Here is a 21,868-nt window from a genome sequence, read left to right as displayed (position 1 = left end):
TAAAAAAGAAAAAAAAAAAAAACCCAACAAACACACAACTCTTGTAGAAAGAGGTTCATGATTTATTCTGATTTATTCCTTCAACAACTTATGCTGGAGAAGATGAAACACTGTGACATTGTACATGTGTTCAAGCTTTGGATGAAAATAGCAAAAACTGTAAATTTACAAAACTTTACCACACCAAAAACCTATTTAAAAAAAAAACTTCTAAAAAATGTCAATTAACTTTGCACTTGTTTGATTTCTTACAAATCAATTCACGGACTCTCCTGAAGCGTGCCTTGCAATATGTGCACTAGGCCATGAAATTCTTTTGTTAGAAACTCAACATGGCCGCAAGATCCAACACGGATGCAACTGCAAATTGTCTAGAAAGTTCAGACTGTTGAACGAAGATTGTTTCAGTTTGGATAGGGACTGTTAAAGCTATGGGCCAAAAGTGTTAAGGCTTGGGCAGGCAGGGGTTGTTCAGATTTGGGCATGGGCTGTTCAGCTTTGGACAAAGTGTTTAGATTTGATGCTGTACAGGTCAAAGATTGTTCAGCTTTGGAGAGAAAATGTTTAGTTGTTAACACTAAAAAGCATTTTCTGACATGATGGGTTTGAAAAGAACCTGGCCCTGACTTTTAAAGAACCATGATTTCTATGAGTGTAAATATAGTCCTACATCACTAGTCCGTCAACATCAACCTATACACTAACAACAAAAACAAAATACTAATACAAGTAATATACTCTTACTACAAAAAGGGAGCCCACACCTCATATAAAATGTGTAATAAAAAAAGTGTATACAAAGGTTTAAAAAAAAACAAACACATAGAAAAATTAGAAATAAAAACCTAAACTGCGTTATACAAAAAGGGGAAGTTTGTGTACCACTAGAGACATTGCATACATGTACCATTTAAACATGTTTCATAAGGTGACACTTCTACATGTACCATTTAAACACATCTCACCAGGTGACACTTGTACAGGTATATGTATGTACTGATATCTTGTAATATAAAGGTACATGTGTAGTGTAAAAAATACAGGAACCTCAAAATTGCATAGTTTGGCCATCATAAAAAGACCTGAATTTGTTTTTTGATTCTTTGCTTTTTAACACATATACAAACAGTAACCGCATTTTTCTGTTAAAAGGAAATAAGAAACCATGGCAACAACAGTTAGAACCTGAAGTTAGACAAGTAGCCATTTTACACACAGAAAAGCTAATTAACACACAAGGTAGAGTGACCAACAAAATAACACATACCTAATTACATGTACTTGAGTCATGCTGTTTTTTCATTACTTCCTCTATGACTATACATGTAGAAAATGAGTTGCTTATAATGTAGGATAGCCATAGCTTGTAATGTAGGATAGCCATAGCTTGTAATGTAGGATAGCCATAGCTTGTAATCTAGGATAGCCTTAGCTTGTAATATAGGATAGCCTTAGCTTGTAATCTATAACAGCCGTAGCTTGCTCTCAGAGTACAATAAAAAAAAAAACAAACCCATGAAACCTTTCAGAAATCCTGCAAGAAGCTTTCTCTCTCTGCCTAACTCTCTCTACATATATCTATACAGATGTGTATATACAGTACATGTACTTGCCCCTATTCAGTAATTAATCAATTTCGAGTCTTCCCTTCCCTGACAAAAAATCTGAATGAAGTCTTCAGATGTTTCCATTTTCTGATAAAACAATATTAATAGTAATGACGCACTATTTGCTGTGAAGATCCAAACCTAAATTTTTGGTTACATCTGCATTTCTCAAAAGTGCCCCAGAAAAGTTGGTGGCACATGTCCCCAAGGGCATCTATGTGTATTTACCAACTTAGCCGACTCAGGATTACATATTTTATTAAAGTTTAAATAAAAGTCAGCAGGTAGATTGACCCTGACACTAAGTGACAAACACACAAGAAGGAAAATAATGTTGTAACCATATCCATTCTGCAAACTTGCGAATACTGAGACACAAATGTAGATGAACCTCTCTTGTAACATGCATTAATCACAATCAAATGCACAAAACTTGCCTATTTTACATTTAAGTTCACTGCTAACACCTACTTAAATAGGCTCACTAAGTTACAAGCCGACTAGTACACACAGACGCGTTAAGTAATAGGCCTAGCTCTGCAATGGCACAAAGAAACATTAAAATGGTAAGATTTTTTTTTTTGTCATCAACTCTGTGATAAAAAAAAAAAAACACACACACAGGTTTCATTGACAAGAATATATATGGCACACACCAGGCATGCTCCTCAGCACACCTCAGCGCACCTCAGCACATCTGTGTGCACCTCAGCACACCTCAGTACACCTCAGCGCACCTCAGCACATTAGTTCAATGTATATAAACACTGAATAACACTGGTTAAAAATGTCAGATAAAAAATATGGATCAAAGTCAACATTAGAAACTAGCTGTAGTTGGTGGGTCTTCATATCACTTTGCAAAATGGCGTCTGTTCACACTCGAATTGTCCTCCTCCGTCAAATGTCCACCGATACGATAAACCCAAAGAGGATTGAGCAATGAAGAAATACATATAAAGACATAGAATGTTTGACAGTAAGTCTATCAGCTTCAACAAGCAGGCCAGAAATGGGAAGATCCACCCTGTGACCAGTTACACAGACTGAAGGTCATAGGGTAAGCCTTAGTTAACAGCCAGAGTGCCAACAAACAAGGAGAGCAGTCCCAGGACAACCATGGACACCGAAACTGAAACAACAAGAATCTCTGGTTTACTGATTGATAGACGACTGTGTAAAAGGTATCAGCTATAAGGCATGAATCAGTATCTATTACCAGGGGTGGAAATAAGGCCATCATTCAAAAATATAATTATCTCTGTATATATTAATCTGACAGTTTTCTCCCACCGTAATGCTGGCCGCGGTCGCACAAGTCAAATATTCTTGAGTACAGCATAAAACAGGTCACATATATAAATAATTAAACAAATCTAACCAATCCTCCAGATAGGATCCTACCAGTACTGGGCATAAAACCCATTATTTTACCACCAAATTATTAATTTAATTTCAATTAATTAACTTGACCATTGCCATCACCAAAAACTTATTTTCATAAGAACCCCCATGAAAGTATACTTCATGACCATGGTTTTTTTCAATATACTGATCATAGTCAAGAAACACACTGGTTTTTAGTTAAAATCACGTAATGGTCATTAAATCATTCACATTTGATGAATTTCATGGCCGTCAAATTTTCTTGTGAAAAAAAGCATGCCTCAAAAAAGGGTCCTACTCTTAAAGCTTAGGGGCTTTTTTTGGTTTTTCTTTCGCCCAATGTTAATTTCTCTAAAATACCAATCTCTTTCATTAGCCAGAATGAAATAAAAATTTTTTTACTGACAACTTTTTTCTGAAAAGGTTAAGTTACACCTAACAAAAGATTTTTTGGGATGGCCAAAATCATTTGGGTTGGATTCTAACACGTGAGGAGTCCCACTTATAACACATATGAGGAGTCCCACTTATAACACATTTGAGGAGTCCCTCTTATAACACATTTGAGGAGTCCCCTTTATAACACATGTGAGGAGTCCCACTTCTAACACATTTGAGGAGTCCCACTTATATCACATTTGAGGAATCCCCTTTATAACACATTTGAGGAGTCCCACTTCTAGCACATGTGAGGAGTCCCCCTTATAACACATTTGAAGAGTCCCACTTCTAACACATGTGAGGAGTCCCCCTTATAACACATTTGAAGAGTCCCACTTCTAACACATGTGAGCAGTCCCCCTTATATCAAGCCTGGGATTAATATTAACAGCTGGTTCAGGACATAATGACAAATCTTCCAGCTATTGACATTATTAACGAAGTTACAATGTTATTTACATTTCAGCTTTGTCCTGTACCAACAACAAAATACTGACTGATGAAGGACAATGTCTTTGGACTGTTCCTTAACCCAGGCTTGTTACATTTGCATAGACCATGGAGACCAGTTGGATACGACTTAATACTGGAATTCTTCAACCTTTTGGCACATTTGCAATGTGTTTATTCAAGCGTAGTCTGAAGGCATTACTCTGTGCAGATTGATAAAACTGTACTTTTTGTAAAGAACTGAAATTTGCCAATCCAACCAATGTAGTTTTGTAACTATGCGTATTAAAATTGCACTGCAGGTTGCTCTTCCATATGACAAGAGGTTGAGTATCTTCACCCCTGGGGAGGGTCGAAAAGGCTCACTATCACAGCGCACACAACACACATATGCACAAGGGAGGAGCTTATCAATATTCAGTATCTGAGGTCTGCAGAAATGTTGCGAGACTGCCATTGGAATTCACCAGTAGGGGTAACTGCCTGCAGGAAGGCCTATCACTTTCCAATCAATTTCCATGCACCGTTAGAATAGTATTCATACATCTATTACAATGTTTTCTACTCTATCAATGTATTTCTATGATAACCCTACTTTAAAATCCATCGGCTACTTTGTACACTCATACAAATGGAAAACAGATGATTTACTTTCAGATCATTGTAATATTTCTACGCAATTCGTTTTCTCACCAAAATGTCACTTTAAGTATACACTTGTGTCAACCCTAAAAATACAGCTTCAGACACACGCCTTTTCTGCAGTCAGGAATGATTATTTGCCACTAATTTTAGCATCAGTAAGATCATCAAAATCATTAAATGTCTCTATTCCTCCTTTTATGTTCATTGTTTTATTAATTTATTTGATTGGTGTTTTACACCGTACTCAAGAATATTTCACTTATACCACGGCGACCAACATTATGGCATAACCGAAAGTGAAGTCAGCAAACCGGAAGTCGTACATCCCAAAACGAAAACGGCTATTTTAACAAGTTTCAAAATTGAAGAACTTCTGCGGCTAAATTAGCATGGCAGAAATGCGTGAAATTTAACTAGGTAGTAGAAGTGGGGACTGTCTTTTATATGAATAAAAGTTTAGGTGTCCCAGGTCACGTGACCCAGCTGCCATGTTGGGTTGCTACTAAAAGTTTTGGGAAGCATTTTCTTCTGAACTTAACATCAGAATGACCTGACATTCTCTACAAGGAACAACTGTTCACTGTGAATTACTTTGACAGAGGCAGAATGCAATATGTCAGGAAAAAACTGGAAACGGAAGTGATGTTGTCTCAAATCAAAAATTTTGAATCTTTTAAATATGCTACCTGACGTAATTTCCTGATCACAAATCTGGTCTTATTTTATTCCAATAGTGCATATTTTTGTCGCAAATTGCCATCAAAGTGCGAAAAGTTGCAATTTCCCCCCATTTTTGGAAGTCATGTGACACAAAACGGCTATAGCTGCAGAGCTGAAAATGGCTGAGTGCAAAGGGCTTTGTGTGGATTCTGTGAGTGCGGAAAATCTTTTAAATGGCTTATTCAATATGGGAGTTGCAGTGCTTGAAAAATTGTTGATTTGGCACTTTGACGTCCCTATGTTATACAATGCATTATAAATGTGTTTATGACTAAGATGAAAGTAGAAATGTTGACAGCCAGCTACCCGACCTAGTTTGACGTCCTGATCACAAATCTGATCTTATTTCTTTGCTACGATGCATATTTTTGTTGCAAACTGCGATCGAAGTGTGAAAAGTCGCATTTTCCGCCATTTTTGCAAATGACTTGACAGAAAACTGTTAAAGCTGTAAAGCTGAAGATTGCCCAATGAATAGTGCTATACATGTTCTTTACGTGTGCTAAAAATCTTTGAGCTACCCTCACCAAAATACAGCATCTACAGGGAGGTCACAAAATGGCTATAGCTGTAAGGCTGATTATCACTGAATGCAAAGCGCTATATTTGTACCCTACGTGTTCTGAACATCATTGACATTGCACGCCTTCAAATATTGTCCAAAGCTGGATTAACTCCGTTTGGCACTTTACATGACACAAAATGGTCATAGCTGTAAGGTTGAAAATGGCTGAGTGCAAAGGGCTATATCTGTACTGTATGTGTGCGGAAAATCGTCGAAGTGTCTTAATAAATGTGGGAGTTGCAGTGCTTGAAATATTTTCCAAAGGCTGATTTACTATATTTGGCACTTTGATGTCCCCATGTTATATAATGCATTTTAAATGCGTTTATGACCAGGATGAAGGTGGAAATGTTGACAGCATGCTACCCGACGTAGTTTGAGGTCCTGATCATGAATCGGGGCTTGTTTCTTTTGCATGACTTATCATTTTGCCGCCACTTGCCATCAAAGTGCGAAAAAGCGCAATTTACACCATGTTTTGGAAGTCTCGTGACAGAAAACTGTTACAGAGGTGTTAAAGCTGAATATCACTGAGTGCAAAAGCGCTATATATGTACTCAACATGTGCTGAACATCACTGAGCTGTGCTGAAAAAGCGAAAAAACATGCCCGCCTTCAACTATTGTCCAAAGCATGATCATGGTCTTATTTTATTTTCCGGCGATGTGTATTTTTTTTGAATTTAGAAATATTGTAAGCATACCATCCTGAGTAGTTCGGAGCCCTTTTGACTCTGCTGATATCCTTGTACATTTTTCTGGTTTAATCACAGAATATTGTGTGAATATGGGTGTTCATAGTTTTTTGCCAGTCATGAGTGGAATGCTCTTAAGTACTATACAGCGACATTGAAAGTGTTGCAATTCACCAGGTACTCGGCGAACAGTACACTTCTTGCCGTTTCTAGTGCACAGGGATCCACTTCTATGGTATATGCGCATACATGCACATACCGGCCCTACTGGCTTGAAACCCGGCATCGCTGTCCCTGACAGCTATATTTATTATTGTGATGCTTTGACTTCATCATTACTATTATTGTGATGCTTTGACTTCATCACTATTATTATTGTGATGCCTTGACTTCATTATTATTATTATTGAGACGCCTTGACTTCATTATTATTATTACTATTGAGACGCCTTGACTTCATCATTACTAGTATTGAGATGCCTTGACTTCATTATTATTATTGTGATGCCTTGACTTCATTATTATTGAGATGCCTTGACTTCATCATTACTATTATTGAGATGCCTTGACTTCATCGTTATTATTATTGTGATGCCCTGACTTCTTCATTATTATTATTGTGATTACTGAACACCTACGGCTATGATTATAAAGTAGTACATGAAGAAGTCTCAGGATAAAACTCAATTCTATCTGAACATAATGAGTCGCCTGAATTGGCTTGCTCACACTGTCTCTGCCCTGTTGTTCAGAAATGCTGTGACGTGAGGTTCAAGGGTCAGATGTTTTTATTTTGGTTATATAACACATGTTGAAGTAAATAAGACACTAAATATTACACTGGAGCTAAACCATGCTCATTTCTAGTAGGACGTCAAACAAACCTACCTTCCAAACAAAACTCAAACAACCTTAAGTTTTTAGATCTAAGAACTCGCAGAATCAAAACGGAAAAAGCGCAAACTTGGTCATGGATGAAATTTTGGCCAATTACATTCCTAATGTTATATATATATATATATATATATATATATATATATATATATATAAACACATGAAGAACATAGACGGTAACATACCCAACTTGTCCACACTGTTAGTTCCAAGTCCTGAAATTACAAAAAAAAAAAAAAAATTCAGGCATAAAAACACTCTGAATCTTACCAGAATAAGCTTCCATGAAAGTAAGTGATGTTCCTTGTCAAAACTTGTTCTACTCAGTTATTCATTCATTTATTTATTTGATTGGTGTTTTACGCCGTACTCAAGAATATTTCACTTATAAGATGGCAGCCAGCATTATGGTGGGTGGAAACCGGGCAGAGCCCACGGAAAACCCACAGCCATCCACAGGTTGCTGACAGACCTTCCCACGTATGGCCAGTGAGGAAGCCAGCATGAACTGGACTTGAACTCACAGCAACCACATTGATGAGAGGCTCCTGAGTCATTACACTGCACTAGCGTGCTAACCAAATGATCTTCAGTTATTCAAGAGCCATTACATATAAAGACTGACCTTACCACAGAACCAACGTTTACACGAGAACTGATGACGTTCCCTTCCATGGTTTACAAAACCTACCAATGTTCCTTTCCATGGTCTGCATGTTTTCTTTCATTCAAAGTTAGTGATGTTCCACGTTCCGGAACACCAGAAAAAGTTTTTCCTTGAGAGTTAGTGGGTTCCTTGGTATGCTTTATCAAGGCAAGTTTTTACCACTATCCTTACCATGGCTAACCAAAACTAGTGTTTTTTCTTGGAGATTTAGCCCTGTTCCTTGCCATGGCTAACCAAAACTAGTGTTTTTTCCTGGAGATTTAGCCCTGTTCCTTGCCATGGCTAACCAAAACTATTGTTTTTTCCTGGAGATTTAGCCTTGTTCCTTGCCATGGCTAACCAAAACTAGTGTTTTTTCCTGGAGATTTAGCCCTGTTCCTTGTCATGGCTAACCAAAACTAGTGTTTTTTCCTGGAGATTTAGCCCTGTTCCTTGTCATGGCTAACCAAAACTAGTGTTTTTTCCTGGAGATTTAGCCCTGTTCCTTGTCATGGCTAACCAGAACTAGTTTTTTTCCTGGAGATTCAGCCCTGTTCCTTGCCATGGCTAACCAGAACTAGTTTTTACCCTGGAGATTTAGCCTTGTTACCTGCCCTGGCTAACCAGAACTAGTTTTTTTCCTGGAGATTTAGCCCTGTTCCTTGCCATGGCTAACCAGAACTAGTTTTTTTCCTGGAGATTCAGCCCTGTTCATTGCCATGGCTAACCAGAGCTAGTTTTTATCCTGGAGATTTAGCCTTGCTACCTGCCCTGGCTAACCAGAACTAGTGTTTTTTCCTGGAGATTTAGTCCTGTTCCTTGCCATGGCTAACCAGAACTAGTTTTTATCCTGGAGATTTAGCCTTGTTACCTGCCCTGGCTAACCAGAACTAGTTTTTTTCCTGGAGATTCAGCCCTGTTCCTTGCCATGGCTAGCCAGAACTAGTTTTTTTCCTGGAGATTTAGCCTTGTTACCTGCCCTGGCTAACCAGAGCTAGTTTTTTTCCTGTAGATTTAGCCCTGTTCATTGCCATGGCTATCCAGAGCTAGTTTTTTTGCTGGAGATTTAGCCCTGTTCCTTACTATGGCCAACCAGAAAAACATTTTCCTTTAGAGTTTGATAGGAATGTTCCTTGCCACAGCCTATCAGGACACGTTTTTCCTAGAGTTTTAGAAATATTCATGGCATGGCGCACCTGAGCAAGTCTTTCCTTGAGCGTTTGCAATGTTCCTTGCGATGGCTCGAGACAGGAAGTACATGACCTCGCTCTGCTTCTCGCCACAAATGTCCTTCACCCTCTTCGCCAAGCACATTGTATCCTCTTCAAGATTTCTGCAAGAAAGAATAAGACTATTCCTTTGGCGAGGTTAAACACTAACAAACCAATCAAAGCTACTCATTTGGTGGATTTAAACACTAACAAACCAATCAAAGCTACTCATTTGGGGTTTTAACGTCAGGTATTACTTCACCAGAAAAACATTAAAGGCAGGATAAAATATGGAGGCTTTTTTGGATCACATCTAAAAAAAAAACCCACTATCTAAAAAAAATTCTAATGTCTTGAAAAGTATACATTATTTTTTTTTACTTTATGTACACTTTAAACACCCATAAATTAATCTTAGCTACTCACTTAGTGGATTTAAACATCAACAAGTCAATCAAAACTACTCACTTGGTGGATTTGAACATCAACAAGTCAATCAAAACTACTCACTTGGTGGATTTGAACATCATCAAATCAATCCAAACTACTCACTTGGTGGATTTAAACATCATCAAATCAATCAAAACTACTCACTTAGTGGATTTGAACATCAACAAATCAATCAAAACTACTCACTTGGTGGATTTAAACATCATCAAATCAATCAAAACTACTCACTTAGTGGATTTGAACATCATCAAATCAATCCAAACTACTCACTTGGTGGATTTAAACATCATCAAATCAATCCAAACTACTCACTTGGTGGATTTGAACATCAACAAGTCAATCAAAACTACACACTTGGTGGATTTGAACATCATCAAATCAATCAAAACTACTCACTTGGTGGATTTAAACATCAACAAATCAATCAAAACTACTCACTTGGTGGATTTAAACATCATCAAATCAATCCAAACTACTCACTTAGTGGATTTGAACATCATCAAATCAATCAAAACTACTCACTTGGTGGATTTAAACATCAACAAATCAATCAAAACTACTCACTTGGTGGATTTGAACATCATCAAATCAATCAAAACTACTCTCTTGGTGGATTTGAACATTATGAAATCAATCAAAACTACTCACTTGGTGGATTTGAACATCATCAAATCAATCAAAACTACTCACTTGGTGGATTTAAACATCAACAAATCAATCCAATCTACTCACTTGGTGGATTTGAACATCATCAAATCAATCAAAACTACTCACTTGGTGGATTTAAACATCATCAAATCAATCAAAACTACTCACTTGGTGGATTTAAACATCATCAAATCAATCCAAACTACTCACTTGGTGGATTTGAACATCAACAAATCAATCAAAACTACTCACTTGGTGGATTTGAACATCATCAAATCAATCAAAACTACTCACTTGGTGGATTTGAACATCATCAAATCAATCAAAACTACTCACTTGGTGGATTTGAACATCATCAAATCAATCAAAACTACTCACTTGGTGGATTTGAACATCATCAAATCAATCAAAACTACTCACTCGCACATGTTTTCTGGGTCTACTTTGTTTTTTGGAGGACATCGACTTGTAATGTCAGGCTTGGAAAAGCATTCAGAATACTTCTCTATTTCTGGAATCAAAGATTGTTATGAAAACTTAAGATCCTTTTTTCTCATAACTTCTTACAGGGTCTCGGGTTCCATGTTTTACATCACTTTCAAGGACCTAATATTGTGTTTTCCAGCACTTTCAAGGACTTAATGTCCTATATTTTCCAAGCTCTTCCACAGTCCAATAGGTTTTACAGCACTTAGAAAGGCCTAATATCATATACTTTACAGCACTCAAGGTCCTAATATCTTGTACTTACAGCACTCAAGGTCCTAATGTCTTGTATTTACAGCACTCAAGGTCCTAATATCATACGGTTTACATTCCTTTCAAGGACTATTCCTTTCAATAACAAATTTATTTAATGGTTGAATTAAAACATTCACAAGTGATGTAAAATTATGTTTAACATGAAGTATGTTTAAAGAATAAATTACCAGAAAGAAATCCCCCCAAAAATGAAGAAATACATGTAACTTTTGGCCATTCGCATGGACTTCTAAGGTCTCTAAAAGCCTTGCAATAGAACTCAAGTACTTTAAAGGATTTTAACCAATAGTTGGAACCACGTATTCTGTACATTTTCACAGATTCTATAAAGTCAGAATTCAGAGAAATTGCCAAATAAACATAATAGGAGAGTTTTGATTTTGGTCTTTTTCGTTGTTGAAGGTAAAAAACAGTCCCTCTGAATCTTGTAACTTGTGCAAAATGTGAGGCAGCCTTTGCTGACATTAATTAACCGATCACCTGTCTCAGCCGTGTTCCAGAGGAACAAATGATACCTCTTTCCTTAAGAAACTTCTTAAATTCACAAATGTTCACAGCTCAATTTTTTGTGAAACTCCACTTCAGACACCTGTGTTGTAGTAAATGTGATCCTGCAATAGTTGTTTTTGACAGGTCACATTTTGCTTGCCCACGGGTGTTTTCACTTGCCCAGGGCAAACAGGCAAGCATCAAGTTCTAGCACTGGATATATTCCCTAATAATGGTTGCAATATATCGGTATACAAGTTGTAGGGCACAACCGTACATAGAATCTTGTAACTTTTATCACTGTTTCACTCGTGTATTTATCAATTTTGTTAAATATATTTCTTTTTTCATGTAATTTCTGACGCTGGGATTAAAGTGTGTGGCGAGGAAAGTGTGTGGCTGAGAAAGATGGAAAGAAAGGAATATAAAGTATGAATAAACTACCCTCAACATTTCCTCAACATTTTCATGTATGAAAGAGCAACTTTCAGTATAATTTATGCGCATTTATGGTTGATAATATGCTTGAATAAACACTTAGCAAACATGCAAAAAGGTTAAAGAAATACATTTGCACTTTCTTAAGGATGCCCAACAATCCACGAGAAACTTACCTCCGATCTTCTCACAGACTTTGGACTTGACCAGTAAGTCCTCAATGTTAGCCTTAACGGTGTTCACAGCTGACATGCACTCCTGGCCACCTTCAACATTGTTCAGGCAATCGAGCACTTCCTGTCTTTTACTGCACAACAACAATGGGGAGGCGACACATTTTTTATATATATATTATTTTTTTATCACTGGAGGTGGCGATGGTGTGAAACAAGATTTTGAGCCATTGTTATGTCAAAACATGACTGCCACGTAATGTCTAACACGTTACAGTGTACATGTATTGCTTTCTGCTGTAACGTCATTCTTGTCATTACTGTAATGTCAGTCTTGTCATCACTGTAACTTCATTCTTGTCATTACTGTAATGTCATTATTGTCATTAGTGTAAAGTCCTTGTCATTACCGTAACGTCAGTCTTGTCGTTACTGTAACATCATTCTTGTCATTACTGTAACGTCATTCTTGTCATAACTGTAACATCATTCTCGTCATTACTGTAACATCATTCTTGTCATTACTGTAACATCATTCTTGTCATTACTGTAACGTTATTCTTGTCATAACATCATTCTTGTCATTACTGTAATGTCATTCTTGTCATTACTGTAACGTCATTCTTGTCATTACTGTAACGTCATTCTTGTCATTACTGTGATGTCATCATGAGCTGAGAAAGCAATATCTGAAGTGAATAAAATGACGTCAAGATCCTGCTTCTGAGTGCTTGACAGGTTCTCATTGTATAAAACAAATCTCATATTATGGCTCCCTTTATCTTACTTTATATTTCAAGGTCAGTTTTATGGGTTGAGGAAACCAGAGTGGCCTGGGAAAACCGTCTGCAGGTTTCTGCAAGACCTTCCCACATGCAAGCGGAGAGGAAGCTAGCATGAGCTAAACTTGACCTCATAGGGATTGCACTGGCGAGAGGCTCATGGGTCAATGTTCTGTGATAGCAGGGAAGCACTTTAACCCAGATTTATGTATCCTGCAAAACTCCTGCATATCACTGGTGCGTTAGGATGAACCATTATCAAGACACAGTGTGAGCAGCCTCAATTGCATTGCTTATTCACTCACTCTTGCTTATATAACTGTACTTCTGAGATGCACTAAGCCAGTGTCTGCTTCGGTAGCAGTAGATCCAGGATCAATCCTGGGTCGAGTCACACCTAAGACTTTAAAAGAGGATGTTGTAACTTCTCCCTTGGCGTTCAGCATGAAGGGGATAGTGCAACGAATTGTTGATCCTTATCAGCATAATGGCTCCGGCGGGGCGGCTTACTTGCCTTTGGTAAGTCATCTTAGTGAAGCACCACTAGATAAAAGAGCAGTGGAAATCCGTCCTGCAACAAGGAGGCACATTACATGCACTCTAAGGATTCCTATGACTGAAAAATTGTTAAGTACAACCTTAAACCCCAAGCACTCACTCACACACTCACTAAGCCCGTGTTAAAATGAACTGAAATATCCACTACCCGTATGTTTTAACATTACAGCTACAAGCCTGTCCTCTTGTCAACAGGTAAAGCTGTACAGAATGGCTTTTGTGAAGACTTGATATTACACTTCAAAAATCCTTTTTCACTTCACACATGGGGAAGGCCATCAGTAGCTTACCAAAGGTTGGTGGTTTATTTCAGAGCGCTCTGGCTTCCTACGCCCTGAAAACTGACTGCCAATGTGCAAGTGGAAAGTTCTTGAGTATGGCACTGAACAACAATCAAATTGAAAAAAAAAAAAAAAAAAGGATATAAACCTTAACATTTACTTCAGTCTGCATACCAACACTTACGAACAAAGTTCGACGAGACCGTTGACGTTGCCAAACCGTTGAGCCGTGGCTGTTTTGTACACCATGGTACACTTGCCCATGTCCACCATACACTGAGAGTCTACGAAAAGCAAACATTTCCTTTAGCATTAGCCATAAAGGTGGAGGGAACAGACTTAAGTACAGCAAACTTCATATGAAAGGATACAAAGGATTATTTGTATCATCACTTTTCACGCCCTTTTATAAGATGTTTGAATCAAACTTTCATATGCCCACAGATCAATGGATAGGCTTCCGGTAGCTTATTTATACATGTACTTAAAACTTAACATAAATATGATTGAAAAATCCAATATATAACACACAATAAACTTTCCACAATGTTTCAAAATAATTCAAGTTCTTTCTTATTCTAGGGCCAGTGGGATCCTCGAGGCCAATACCACAAACATACATGTAACAAGGTCATTTCTGATGAAAGCCAAAATTTGAAATACAATCTTAAAGGTTATTTTTAGGCTTTAGAAATCAAAATGTTGTCCACTTCATCAATATTATTTTATCACAAATGCACCCAATTTTCAACTTCCCGATACCAAAAACTAGGCATTGAGAACAGATTTAAATTTTGACTTAAGTCAGAGATGGCTTTGTGGAATCGGGTGCATCACAAGCTGGACACAATATTATTATCAAATCATGTGTCTCCTCACTTCAAGATGATCTCCATGGTGACATGTTTATATTGCTGCATCACTGATGTGCTATGCTGCTGACACTAAACCGAGTCCTTTATTTTTTTGTCATCATTTAATTAGTTTTAGTGTATTGTGATCTTTTTTAAGGAAGTAAAGGTCTTCAATGATTGTACTTTTCTTGGGCCACACAAATCTAAACCTTTGTTTCACGCCCAGACAAAATTCTATTTCAACATCATAGGAGGCAGGGCCTAATCTGGCCTCAGAAGGGCAGGGGGTGGAACCACCGGTGAAGGGCACCTCATTGTTGAATATTTTGATTCTCATACAGTTTTAAGGGCCTTGGTTTCCACGGTTGACCCTCCACCCCACGTGCACACCACAACACGTACCTGACCCAAAAATTCAGTTTAAGGATGGCTTGTATTTACTGATATGTGCAGAACTTTGCCATCCCAGATGACATGCGCATCTGATCATCACACTGTATCATAGATACCCCAGGACATCATTAAAAAGTTGTTTGTTGTTGGTAACAAGCCCTGTTTTTAGAATTTTTTTCTTGAAAGTAAATGGGAAGTAATTCCCGGCCCGCATAATATGAACTAATTGAATTGTCACGGGTCCAATTCTCGTCACCTGCCTCAGGGCATACATTTTCGATTTTAAATGCTCTGTAAAAACTTTGTTCTTTTCATAACCAAGTTCTTTCACACTGAAGTCAAACATGCTTTCTTGATTCTGGATCCAACATTAAATTTGATTAAATTTACGAACTTTAAACCTAAACAAGTGAAGTTGAAAGGCATCCATTGCTTTAGCCACTGTGGCGAAGGGACACAATTTGCCTTCGCCACACAGAAATTACATTCCCCAAACTAATGTGGCGACTGGCTAGCCGAAGCCTGGCGAGTAAGTAGATAATCCGAGTCTTATAATAAATTCGTGCTGTTTCCTGGTGTCACCATGGCAATGTTATGAATCTGTAATTAGATTTGTAGCTCACTAGCCAATGAAAAGGCCCTGGATTGGTTGTGCTCGTAGCTGACGTGATAGTTTTCTTTTCACTTAACAGGTGCGAGAAATTATAAACTTACGGCGAAGGATACATACCTGACTGTCCCACAGAGACATGAAGAAGTGCTGAAATGTACAACAATCTTTATGAATTTATTTTTTTTCATGGACATTATTATGAGGTACATAACTTATAATGGCAGCCTCCAACATGGTTTGCTTTAAAGCCAGGCCCGCAGGAGTTCCTGTCGCTGTGGGTTCAAGTTCAGCTCATGCTGGCTTCACCTTCGGATGTATTTAGGAAGGTCAGTCAGCAACCTGCAGAGGGTTGTGGGTTTCCCACAAGCCCTGTCCAGTTTCCTCCCACCACATAGTTGGCCACAATCGTATAAGTGAAATATTACTGAGTATGACATAAAACACCAATCGAATAAATAAATGATTTATAACAATATTACCAGACCTATATACAATATAATTTCAGTGAGTACCTAATAGGAAAATGACCATCTAATCCTTAATTCATTCATTTTTTTACTTATCTGATTAGTAAATAATTAATCTGCTTGTAAGGAACAACAGGCCAGCTTGTAAAGAACAATAGGCCTGCTTGTAAGGAATAATAGGCCAGCTGGTAAAGGAACAGTAGTTGTGCTTGTAAGGAACTACAGGCCAGCTTGTAAGGAATAACAGGCCTGCTTGTAAGGAATAATAGGACAGCTGGTTAGGAACAGTAGACATGCTTGTAAGGAATAACAGGCCTGCTTGTAAGGACTAATAGGACAGCTGGTAAGGAACAATAGTCTACCTTGTAAGGAACTACAGGCCAGCTTGTAAGAACAACAGGCCTGCTTGTAAGGAATAACAGGCCAACTGGTAAGGAACAATAGTCTTGCTTGTAAGGAATAATAGGCCAGCTGGTAAGGAACAGTAGGCCTGCTTGTAAGGATAACAGGCCAGCTGGTAAGGAACAACAGGCCAGCTAGTGAGGAACAACAGGCCAGCTTGTAAAGAACAATAGGCCTGCTTGTAAGGACTAATAGGACAGCTGGTTAGGAACAGTAGACATGCTTGTAAGGAATAACAGGCCTGCTAGTAAGGACTAATAGGACAGCTGGTAAGGAACAATAGTCTACCTTGTAAGGAACTACAGGCCAGCTTGTAAGGAACAACAGGCCTGCTTGTAAGGGATAACAGGCCAACTGGTAAGGAACAATAGTCTTGCTTGTAAGGGACAATAGGCCCGCTTGTAAGGAACAATAGTTGTGCTTGTAAGGAACTACAGGCCAGCTTGTAAGGAATAACAGGCCTGCTTGTAAGGATTAATAGGCCAGCTGGTAAGGAACAGTAGGCCTGATTGTAAGGAATAATAGGCCTGCTTGTAAGGAACAGTAGGCCTGCTTGTAAGGAACAACAGGCCAGCTTGTAAGGAACAACAGGCCAGCTTGTAAAGAACAACAGGCCAGCTTGTAAAGAACAACAGGCCAGCTTGCAAGGGATAACAGGCCAACTGGTAAGGAACAATAGTCTTGCTTGTAAGGGACAATAGGCCCGCTGTGAACTACATCCGTCGTCACATGACTGTCACATGACTGCCACCATGACATGACACAAGATTATTTTTTGTGGCGTGAAACTACAACAAGTGAGACCTCATCTACTTAAGCATTCAGAATATAGGTTATGTCACAAGAGTGACAACTATCTTCTAATCAACAAAATGTAAAAAAAAAATATATCAACCTTTGAGAGTCACAGAAATGTTAAGAGATCTTTGTTAAGTCAATGTATTTAAGCATAGGCAGAATACCCATATCTGACTAAGTTTGTCAAAGCTGTCAATTTAATGTAACTGGGGTCACGACTTTTAAATCACATCCGAATGGTATAAAAAAAAGAGTACATGACATTTATCCTAGGTTTTCCAAATCAATATACAAAATTAAAATATGCATTGAATGTACATGTAGGTGTTATAGCTTAAATGCTGCTTGAACTCTGAAACTTGCCATTAGCCATTTTCTGAGGTCCCACATAATCACAGCTTACTCCAAGAAATGCACCTTTTAAACTAGAAAGTGACCTCAAGGTCGGTAATTCTGTGCGCTCCCATTGCTTGCTAATGGACAAAGTTTCAGTCATTTACGTTTCACTTTAACAAGTTATTATTAATTATTATTCATAACTTATTTATGAAGTTATTATTATCTCCTATTAAAATAGACAGTGAGATCTACTTTCAAATTCAACCATTTTTAAGTTTCTCTGTCCTTTCTTTCAATTTTTTACAGTACATATTATCTAAGAATAATTGAACATGTTATACTTGATAGTTCCAGATATTACACAATATTGGGGCCTCTGTGGCTCAGTTGGTTAGCGCACTAGCGCAGCATAATGACCCAGGAGTCTCTCACCAATGTGGTCGCTGTGAGTTCAAGTCCAGTTCATGCTGGCTTCCTCTCCGGCCGTACATGGGAAGGTCTGTCAGCAACCTGCGGATGGTCGTGGGTTTCCCCTGGGCTCTGCCCGGTTTCCACCCACCATAATGCTGGCCTGTATAGGTGAAACATTCTTGAGTGCGGCATAAAACACCAATCAAATAAATATTACGGATTAATTAATATCCGTAAGCCTGCTCAATAATAATTGTATGATTGTATGATTGTATTCATAGCTTTGCAGCCATCTCATCGCTGCTCTCAGCTAATCATCAGCAGATTTTCGCCTTATTTTTTTTTTTTTTTTGATTGGTGTTTTACGCCGTACTCAAGAATATTTCACTTATACGACGGCGGCCAGCATTATGGTGGGTGGAAACCGGGCACAGCCCGGGGGAAACCCACGACCATCAGCAGGTTGCTGGCAGGCCTTCCCACTTACGGCCGGAGAGGAAGCCAGCATGAGCTGGACTTGAACTCACAGCAACTGCATTGGTGAGAGGCTCCTGGGTCATGACACTGTGCTAGCACGCTAACCGACTGAGCCACGGAGGCCCCTTTTGCCTTATTGGTCATGGGACTAAATACTGGTGGTGAAAACAAAGCGAATTTAATAAAGGTGACGTATGCCTTAAATCTGATCTTACCATACCAAAAAATACTGCTTTTAGGTACAAAATTCTTTCTGGAAAAATAATCAGAATGTGACTAGCCTTCAAATAAGATAGTTCCGGTGTCTTTTAAGTACTATAAACTTTAGGAATCTACAAAAATCAGTATTTCACCCATTCAGCTCCATGTTATTCATCACCTCCTGGTACATGTACTTGCCAATATCCTGAATACTCGAAACTATGAATATTAAAGTAGACGTACATGGATAATTGAAGACAGATAAAGCACAGGGTGGGAATCAGTTGTGAAGTCTGTTTTCCAGTGCATCTGTAACCATGGTTTTAGTTTTACATGCAACACAGGATATCTTGTGCAGGAAGCCTAAACTGTCCAATGTACAGCCCACATATAGCGATTATTTTTTTTTTCTTTTTCTCTCTCATAACAGTAAAACTCAAGTTAATTGACACACACTGATTTGGGATACTCCCTGAAGAGCGGATCCTGGTGGGTATTTATAGCATTTGGGCAGAACGGGATGCCTAGCGCTAGGGTCTGCACGGTTGTTGATTATGCGATATCTGCCTGTAATAAGTCGTGAAGCTCCTGGGGTGGCTAAGTTGGCTGTGGGGCTGTTATACGGGCCTACCGATTCACTGTACAACAACCAACGCTTGTTTTCAGTTAACGGACACTCGGCTATTTACAGAGAAAATACTGTTTAACTTATTAGCTGAAAGTTAACAAAAATATCCATCTCATTCACGACTACATCACTAATTAACTTGGTTGTTTGTTTTAAGTACAAATCTACGCTTTCGCTTTGCGGACGTTCACGCCACGGTTCCACAGTATACCATGTAATGCCGGACAGGATGTTATGTTGTCTGACAAACTATGATTTCCAGTTGTGTATATCAAGTGTAATTCTCAGAATATCGTCCAACCTTCCCAACATTTGTCTGCTCGCCATGCACTGGTGTGGGCGACTGAAATGCCCGGATGACTCACCCTACCAATGGTGTCAATGGTGCACTATATGTAGCTGACTGTCTGGCCAGTATTATGTATGCCGTACTAAAAGCTCATTAAAATACTTACCCGTAAAACACACAGAAGAGACAAACGCTTGAGCCAGGAAGTTCATTTTGAAAGGTTTCAATTCACTGTGCAGAGATCAATCTGTCGAAAATTCCAGAAAGAGTCGATATGACGCAAAGCTGAATCAGTTCTGGATGGGGAGGCTGGCTATGTCAGATCGTTGACGTTATCAGCAGAACCTCAGAGGCCTGAGACGAACACGGTTTCATGAAATACTAAACCGGACATGAAGTACGGATAAGACTAGGCCTACGCAGTAACTGCTCTATGCAGCCCAGCCTTTTAATGAACACGAGCTCTTTATAAATCCGAGACATGTATTGTCGGTTCTTTAGGATAATTAATGTTACCTATGATAGATTCTATATTACAATTATATATGGGCTCGACGATGTAACACAGAACTACATGTAGGCTGTATAGCTGCCCAACTGAATGGGGTTTTTTGTTTTTATAAGGGGGTGGGGGTGGGGGTGGGGGTGGGGGGTGGTGGCATATTTGTCGTGGCTTAAAAATGATGCAGAGAAATCAGCAGAAATCATTTTGAGGCCGTCAAGCAAAATGATTCTATATAGATACTTAGCTTATACATATATATATATATATATATATATATATATATATATATATATATATATATATATATATATATATATATATATATAATATATATATATATATATATATATATAACCTAGGCTGTATACTTTTGTTCCCACTGATCATTGAGCTTTATTTATTTATTTCATTTGTGTTTTGCGCCGTACTCAAGAATATTTCGCTTATATATGACGGCGGCCAGCATAATGGTGGGACGAAACTGGAGTAGGCCCGGGAGAAACCCACATCCATCCGTAGGTTGCTTCCAATGTACGACCGGAAAGGAAGTTAGCATGAGCGAGACTTGAACTCAGAGCTACCGTGTTGGTGGGGGGGGGGGGGGGGGGGGGGGGGCTCCTGGGTCATTGTGCTGTGGCATGCAAACCTCAGAGGCCACTGACTCCCAGATGACCTTTTGTAACTTGCATGTACAAATATAAAAGGTCAAAGAGATTGAACGATGCATTGTGATTTCATATGTGGATTTGTTTCAAACCATTTTCAATAATGATGAATAACATACTAGTATATTAGCACCAACATATCAGCACAACTATTAGAAATGGTTTAAAATAAACCGAAATATAGTCCTATCGAATCCTGACTAAAAGTGTATAGTTTATTTTATTCAACATACTACTATACTGTACTTTATTATTCTACTATAACACATGTCTATGTTGCAGTCAGTTTCATCCGCGTTGCTACGTATATCCATTATTCAGTACGGTTAGTACCCATTAGCATATATGGCTGTTCTGGCTGCGGCATTGAGTCAGGAGGTTTGCCAGGTACTTGTTGATGGTCTTTTGTTTATTTCAGGAACTCTCCCGTTTCCTCTACCTATGTACGCGACCACCATAATATAATGTAACCTACACGTTAGACACCAAACAATCAATCAATCAATCAAGTAAAACTGTTCGGTAACTTTTCAATTGACAAAGTATTAGTAAGTCTTAAATACTGCTTGAAAAGTTTTGTTTTTATTTCTTAATAATAAAAGAAATATTAAATAAAGTAAAAAAAAAAAGAAAAAAAAAACTTCTCAGCGTTCTTCTTAGGCGTAAGAATGATGTTAATTGCAATTCATGTGACTGTTATGGTCACATGTATTACCAACACCGGCTTACAAGGAGGCACATTACATGCACTCTAAGGATTCCTTCATCGTCACGTGACTGAAAAATTGTTAACTACGACGTTAAACCCCAAGCACTCACTCCAAATTCAGCGATGTCCCGCATAGATTAGATACCGGTATAGATTATATACGCAAACGTCCTTAAAGGAGAAGAAAACTTAAAAACATGACACTATAGGCTGAAAAGAGCACATTTTTTTTATGTCTGGTGGTGCCTGTTGCATAATTTTGCGATTTTTCCTCGCC

The 21,868-nt window shown here is 38.4% G+C and overlaps 1 protein-coding gene across 1 annotated transcript; it reads right to left on the bottom strand.

Moving 5' to 3' along the window:
- Positions 1-76: 76 nt before the first annotated feature.
- On the bottom strand, positions 77-20,035 carry LOC135462791 (uncharacterized). The gene is made up of 8 exons (XM_064740051.1): positions 19,879-20,035; positions 15,818-15,847; positions 14,025-14,124; positions 12,223-12,353; positions 10,778-10,868; positions 9,245-9,381; positions 7,588-7,617; positions 77-2,739 (listed from the first exon to the last, which is right to left on the bottom strand). Exons 1-8 carry the CDS (start codon positions 19,922-19,924, stop codon positions 2,675-2,677), a joined length of 630 nt encoding a protein of 209 aa, XP_064596121.1. The 5' UTR covers positions 19,925-20,035; the 3' UTR covers positions 77-2,674.
- Positions 20,036-21,868: the final 1,833 nt, after the last annotated feature.

The sequence above is a fragment of the Liolophura sinensis genome, chromosome 2, assembly GCF_032854445.1.
Source record: "Liolophura sinensis isolate JHLJ2023 chromosome 2, CUHK_Ljap_v2, whole genome shotgun sequence".
In the NCBI taxonomy this organism is placed as follows: Eukaryota; Metazoa; Mollusca; class Polyplacophora; order Chitonida; family Chitonidae; genus Liolophura; species Liolophura sinensis.
This window is presented reverse-complemented; position numbering and strand designations above follow the sequence as displayed.

Coding starts and splice junctions, on each gene's coding strand:
- LOC135462791 (XM_064740051.1), bottom strand. CDS start 19,924: ATGAACTTCCTGGCTCAAGCGTTTGTCTCTTCTGTGTGTTTTACGG. Junction 9,382..10,777: donor GACCCAGAAAACATGTGCGA/GTGAGTAGTTTT, acceptor TCTTTCTTGCAG/AAATCTTGAAGAGGATACAA. Junction 7,618..9,244: donor TCAAGGAAAGACTTGCTCAG/GTGCGCCATGCC, acceptor TTGTAATTTCAG/GACTTGGAACTAACAGTGTG.